Genomic DNA, 6,900 nt, shown 5'->3' with positions numbered 1-6,900 from the left:
AGAAACTAGAAGAGAAAGAAAAGCTAGAGTAGGATATGAGAAATTAAGTGGAAAAAAACAAGAAGAAGAAAGTTAGGAAAAAGATTGAGTAAGTAGAAAGAGATGGAGGAGCCAATCTAGAAAAACAAGTTATAGAGCTAGGAAGCCAAATGAAGAAGATAGGCTAGAACAAGGAGAGCAAGAAAAGATAGATCAAGGCAGAAGGCGAAAGAAGAAGAGATAGAAGATGACTTAGACTTAGATAAGAACAAGAAGGAAGAAGAGAAGCAAAAGATAGACCTAGGTGAAGTAGGCCAAAAAGAAGAAGGATAGATAGAGAATGAGGAGAATGAGAATGAGACAAAGAAGAAGGTCAAACCAAATACCAAGAAACGGAGGTAGGCTGCTAGAGCCAATATGAGAGATGAGAATAAAGATATCTTCAAAACCCCCAAGCTAAACTCATGGCTAAGGATGAAGCAAACCAAGCTTTCGATCCAAGGCCACATCCTATCCCAGCCAACTCGGATCAAAGTAGGAACACTTTAACAATGGAATCATTGGCTATGCCTTTGAGCTCGAAGAGGAAAACCCTTATGAGCTTGGACAGAATGAGTTAGAGAATAAAGCCTCAAACAAGAGAGAGCATAAGGGAGTGCTTGCAATATGGTTTGATCAAGGTAACTTACTACCATGGAAGGGAACCTTGCAACTGAGTCTTGGAGAACTCTCCACAACTCACTCTCAAGGTGAATGTCTTTGGACTATGGAACTCGCTAGGACCATACTCAATGCTAGTAAAGATTGAGATCTTGGCATTCAGGTTGCAAGCAGTGCAAGGAGTTTTCATCTCGATCCTATCGATCCATGACACAACAAGCGCTCTGAATATGGATGTCACCCCAAGAACTTCAATAAAATCTCTACTTCTGCAACTTAAATTCTAGGCTAAGTGTGAGAACTTAGTCCATTCCCCCCCAAGAGCTTCAACTCCAAATGAGGCTAAGAAGAGCCAAAGAGGTGTCATACACCAAGACCACACCTTCCGTGCAAGAAGGCAAGCTAAACCAATCGGTTTGTCTAAGTTCAAGGCAAGCAAGAAAGATCCGGCAAAGGGGCCAAGGAACACAATCCAAGTTCTTGACTTGGCGATGAGGGCAAAAGCATCTTGGTAAACGAACCAAGAGACCTAAGTCCCCAAGGCCCAAGGCGACGATACGAAGAAAGGGAGAAATGGTGCAAGGAGCAACTCAATGGACGGCCTCCCTTAAGGCATGGCACAATATGGCTACAATCGCACCACCACCCTTGACCCCAGGAGTGTGACAACTTGGGATTGCACCCACAAAGCTTGGCATGTAAAGCCTTAAGCGCCAAGCCATATCAAGTTCGGACTATGAAGCCTCCACTACTCCAATTTAATTGAGTCAAAAGTGGATTGAGATGCAAAAAAAAGAGAACCAAGTATAGATGGGTAGACCTTGGCCAACTTGATAGAATAAGCTGTGTTAAGACTCCCAAGTCATAGTGTTGCAAACACTCACCAGCTTGATAGAAAAGGTTGTGTTAAGACTTTGCTAATGCGTCAAGTCTTAGACCGACATACACTGACTAACTTGATAGCATGAGTTGTGTTAAAACCCCAGAATGTGTAAAGAAAACCACGTTTAGATTGCTGATGACAACAATCCATTCAGTAGAGGGGTAAGTGTAAGGGTATGGGCTTTGTAGCTATACCATGGCATTGGAGCTAGAAATAGTTACACAGGGAGTAGTAGTGACTATGAGCTCTATTTGGTTTCCACTTTACATGTGATTCTTTATATTCAGTGGTGAACCTTCACATATGCGATATCGCGAGGGTGTAGTTCTAAGATATGTCTCAATGTTGTATCTTTCTATATCATGAATACAAAGATATGTGCCTTTCCGTTATACCATTTTGTGCCTCGTGACAGGCTATGACTTGAAGTCTCGTGAAGATCCATAACACTTTAGGGGAGGTGACGATGTGCAAGGCTAAAAAAAACAAAGGCTGATGATGTTTGTTGTAATTGTAATTCACAATATGGGAATTCGTCTAGCCCAAGACTGCTTGTAAGTAGGAATGCTCTGCTGCCATGCATCATCCATGACAATGACGCTTACAGCAGGTCGAGGCTCCTGTAATGTTGGAAAGGCCTACGGAGGCCTTGATCTCTCTCTTGCAGAAATGCAGGCAAGGGAAGGATGTGCATCACGCCAAGCGCCTGCACGCCTACATGCGGGAGCACCATCTGGACGCGCACCCTGTGCTTGGCAACTACCTCATCGGCATGCTTGCTGACTGCGGGAGCCTGGCTGACGCACACCAGGCATTTGACAACCTCCCCCATCGGAACGAGCACTCCTGGACATCCCTCATCTCTGCCTGCATCAGATGCGGCGAGTTCGACCATGCCTTCCACCTCTACCTCAGAATGCAAGAGGAAAACCTAGTGGAACCTAACCGAGTCACCTACCTGGCCCTCCTCAGAGCCTGCACAAGGCTGGGAGATGGAGAACGAGGTCGCTCACTACATGTTGACATAACCACCAGGGGCCTAGACAAGGACCTCTGCTTGAGCAGTACACTCCTGGATACATATGTCAAGTGCAGCTTCCTCTTGGAAGCACGCCGAGTCTTTGATGGCCTGCCTACCCGAGACTCAGTTTCATGGAATGTGCTCATCACGGGTTATAGTGAACATGGATTCAGTGAAGAAGTGCTGAGTTGTTTCAAACAGATGCAGCTGGAAGGCCTGACTGCTGATGATGTCACATTGACTTGCAGCTTGAAGGCTTGTGGTGATAAAGGAGCATTTGAAACAGGCCGACATATACATGATGAAACAACTAAGCGTGGATTGGAAAGTAAACTGTACGTGGGCAGCACGCTGATGGACATGTATATAAAGTGGGGTCTGCTTGAAGAAGCATGGCATGTCTTTGAGCAGCTGCCAATCACAAACGTTGTTCCGTGGAATACATTGATTGCTGGTTATGTTGGTTTTGGGCTCGATGAGGATGCAAACAACTGCTTCCAAAGAATGCAGCTAGAAGGCATATCCCCTGATTCTGCCACATTTGTTTGTAGCTTAAAAGGTTGTGCCACCTTAGTAGATTTAAAGAGATGCCAAAAGCTGCATATTGAAGCAACAAAAAGGGGGTGGGATATAGAGCTCCATGTTGGCAGCACATTGATGGATGTATACAGGAAATGTGGCTCACTTCCAGAAGCACAACAGACTTTTGTCAGGCTGCCAGTGTGCAATGCAATCTCCTGGACTACTTTGATTGCAGGATATTCCAAACAAGGGTTAGATGAAGAAGTGCTGAGTTCTTACAAACAAATGCAGGTAGAAAGTGTGGCTGTGGATGCTGACACACTTATTCTGTGCCTGAAATCATGTGGCAGCTTAAAGTGCTTAGGAACAGGCCAAGCCATACATGCTGATATCTCCAAAAGGGGAATGGACAGGAATGTACGTGTAGGTAGTGTGCTAGTATCTATGTACGGAAAATGCGGTTTGCTTGCAGAAGCACAACAGTTGTTCAACATACTACCTTTGCAAAATGCCATTTCATGGACTGCCCTCATCACGGCATATGCTGCACATGGGCTCAGTGCGGAAGTGTTGAATTGTTTCAAACAGATGCAGCTTCAAGGTTTGATCACAGATGCAATAACAATTGCTTTGTGCTTGAGAGCTTGTGGCAGTGTAGGAGCCTTACAAATAGGTCGTGAAATACATGCAGAGGTTAGGACCTCAGGCTTAGAAAGTGATCCTCTTGTGGCTGACTTGTTGATTGACATGTATGGTAAATGTGGTTGTATCATGGAAGGACAAGAGGTGTTTGACAAGTTGCTTGCCCGAGATGTTGTAATATGGACCACAATGATAAATGCATATGGTGAGAACCATGAAGGTGTCCTAGCCGTACAGTGTTTTGAGGAGATGCAGCAGCAGGGTGTGAAGCCTGATTCGGCTACGTTCACTTGTCTACTTGCTGCTTGCAGCCATACTAGCTTGGTTCTCAAAGGTCAGGAGTATTTCAGTGCAATGTGGAAATATGAAATTGAACCAACATTAGAACACTATGCTTGCATGGTTGATCTCTTTGCCAGATCAGGGCAAATTTTTGAATCTGAGAGATTTCTTGCAGCCATGCAATGTCCCCCATCCAAGGAAATTTTAATCAATCTGCTCAGTGCATGCAAAATCTATGGAAAATGGGAGCTAGGAGAGAGATGCTTTCAACAACTTGTGGAGGCCAATCAAGAAGATGCTACTGCTTGCTTGTTGATGGCAGACATCTACTCAAGTGCTGGTAGATGGAGTGATGCATGGAGAGTTGAGGAGATGAGGAAAGATACTGGGCGAAGGAAGGAGCCTGGTCGGGCACTTCTTGAGGCAAAAACTCAGGTGCATGAGTTTGTTGTTGGTTCAAGCCACAATAAGGATATACCAGAAATGTTAGAAGCTTTGAGTTCATGCTTAAAGGATGCTGGGTACGTGCCAGATGCAGAATTGCTTTTTAGACATGGATCTGATGAAGGAGGGGAGTTTGGCCTCATGATCGTTTGTCAGTAGGGCAGTAGCAAGTGAGTAGTCAGCCCCAAGACAGAGCCTGGACCGCAGTCAGAAGGCCAGAACATTAGAGGACAGTCACACAGCAGTGAAAGTTGATGATGAGTGGTGAGCACAGAGCAGCCAAAGGAATGGTCACTCAATACGAATGCTGGCCTGTGAGTAGTCAACTCAAGCACAGGTCGGCAGAGACAGCAGGTAAGCCATCATTCAATTTGGGAGCAAGCCCAGGAACAGGTTGTATCTGTTGGGAGTTGTAACCTGAATAAAAGGATGCCAGCTTGTTGTTGCAGGTCATCATCTCTTCAGCCTCTGATCTTGCCCCAAAGTTTGAGCATAGATCCAGACTCTGGTGATCCAGGATTGAACCAGGTTTCCCTGGTGATAAAATCAGCATCAATTCCTTTCCAGTAAGTATCAGCAATGCAGTGTAATCATACCTTGGATGCCTTGTTTTTGAGCTTTTGCATTCCTTGCCTTAATTTTTGTGCTTTGGTACTACATTTTATTAGAAATATATTTTTTTTCTGTCCAATCCAGTTTGATATTTGAACACTGGTTTCTTTTGATGAGTGCAGGAGAGGTGTTATCTGTAAAGCACCTATTCATTGACCTCAAAATGTGGAAGCACTTCAACTTGAAAATGTAGCACACTATAGCATGGGCCTCAACAGCCCATAAAGGGTCCAGCACCACACAGATCCCCCTTCTTCATCTGTGGGCCCTGCATTAAAGCTCTGCCACCACACCAAACTCCCCTTCTATCTCCACGGGCCCTGACACACAAATATTTGCCTTGTTAGTCCTTGGAAAAGAGTATTACAAGTGGCTAGGGTGAATTCTAAATGGAAAACCTCTATATCAGCTCCAAATGAAACAAGTTCGCATTCACCAATGCTAATGGTTTGAGTGCCTGATGCTATCTTGATCCAAGAGGGACAGTTCAAAATGGGCATGCGCCAACTGGAGGCACTTGATTTGAGCAAAAGCAAACTGTGGTGCAACTGAATGCTGCTGAGTGCTTCCTTAGAATTACATGGAAGAAAATTGAAACCGAGAACTGATGCCAACCTGTTCAAAGCTGCAAAATGCAAGCCTTGCCTGATGAGGGATTGAACTGTACATTTTGCACCTTGCGTGGCTGGAATTGACAAAATGCAGGCAAGAATTGCTCTTCATTTGAATGCAATCTTGCTGACCTCTAAACTGCTACTTGTCAAGCTCCCTCACATTTAGCCTAAAGTTAAGGTATGCCGCTGATGTGGCTTCTTTTATTTATTTATTTTTTTTAAATTTTGGGTAAAGTCAACAACTCAACTATTGATGTGGCCATTGGCTAGAGAAGCATGTCTGCAGCAAGTGACAGACGGCAGTAATGCGACAGGTAGGGCGATGTGAAGATATGCTAGGGTTTACATTAAGGAAACATAGAAAGTACATGCAAAACTTCTAAATGTAAAATGCAAAACTCGAAATGCAAAAATACAAACACAAACAGAGAAGAGAACTCTGAAGTGAATGAATCAATGTTGTAAATGGAGAGAATGTACACGATGCTCAAGGGAGAGCTGTTCAACAGTTAATGGCTCTCGTGGGAACGGATTGAGGGAGGTGCCAAAGTGTATTGTCCACTGGAGATGGATCCTGAGTGCAACAACCACCAATCGGAGTAGAGGTTGATGAAGAAAAGTACTGAAAACACAAAAACGATCCAATGTAGATGATGGAAGCTGATCATTGATAGTAGTAGGAGGCTGGGTGATAGTTGTAGATCACGTAGTAGTAGTCATTGGGTGCTGGACAACTAGTGGAAGAGGGTTGATTGGCTAAAACTTGCAAGACAAGGATGGGGTTGAATAGTGGGCAGCTTGTCTATTTATAGATGTGGAAGGATCCTCCTAGGGTTTTACATGTGGGATATAGAAACTCTCTAGAATTTCTCCCTATTTTCAAGTAGTCAATCACCTAGAGAGGTTAGAGCATGGGATAAAGGCTACTTTTTGGCTCTTCAATGGCCTACCAAGTCTTGCAAAGGTAGATGGAACCACATTGAACCTTTTTTTTCGGGTTTTTTCTTTGTGGGTGAGAATAGATATGGTTTGTGGCCTTTCAAGTAATTGTGCCCTATGGGGAGAATGAAAATGAATGGTTAGATCCAACACATCACAAATAATCAAGCTAACCCAACCACTCGACGGTATTGATGATGAGAGAAAGAGATGAAGAAGTAAGGTGGTGAAGATTTGTTGGGCAGGCAGCTTAGGATTCACCCAGGTGTGTGCTTTGCACAATGAGATGTATAGAGTAGTGT

The 6,900-nt window shown here is 44.2% G+C and overlaps 1 protein-coding gene across 3 annotated transcripts; it reads left to right on the top strand.

Moving 5' to 3' along the window:
• Positions 1-1,950: 1,950 nt before the first annotated feature.
• On the top strand, positions 1,951-6,635 carry LOC148036038 (pentatricopeptide repeat-containing protein At5g27110-like). Of its 3 annotated transcripts, none has more exons than XM_087678043.1 (3): positions 1,951-4,787; positions 4,883-4,999; positions 5,168-6,635. In XM_087678043.1, the coding sequence occupies exon 1, from the start codon at positions 2,148-2,150 to the stop codon at positions 4,590-4,592; it is 2,445 nt and encodes an 814-aa protein (XP_087534169.1). In that variant the 5' UTR covers positions 1,951-2,147; the 3' UTR covers positions 4,593-4,787; positions 4,883-4,999; positions 5,168-6,635. The 3 variants fall into 3 exon arrangements, with proteins under 3 accessions (XP_087534169.1, XP_087534170.1, XP_087534168.1); XM_087678044.1 differs by having other exon boundaries at positions 4,870-4,999; XM_087678042.1 differs by having other exon boundaries at positions 1,951-4,999.
• Positions 6,636-6,900: the final 265 nt, after the last annotated feature.

This window comes from Lygodium microphyllum, chromosome 5 (genome assembly GCF_053477565.2).
Source record: "Lygodium microphyllum isolate KBCC chromosome 5, Lygodium_microphyllum_v1.1.10, whole genome shotgun sequence".
Lineage (NCBI taxonomy): Eukaryota > Viridiplantae > Streptophyta > Polypodiopsida > Schizaeales > Lygodiaceae > Lygodium > Lygodium microphyllum.
This window is presented reverse-complemented; position numbering and strand designations above follow the sequence as displayed.

Excerpts from the sequence above, each read along its gene's own strand:
- LOC148036038 (XM_087678043.1), top strand. The coding sequence starts at position 2,148 with ATGTTGGAAAGGCCTACGGAGGCCTTGATCTCTCTCTTGCAGAAATGC.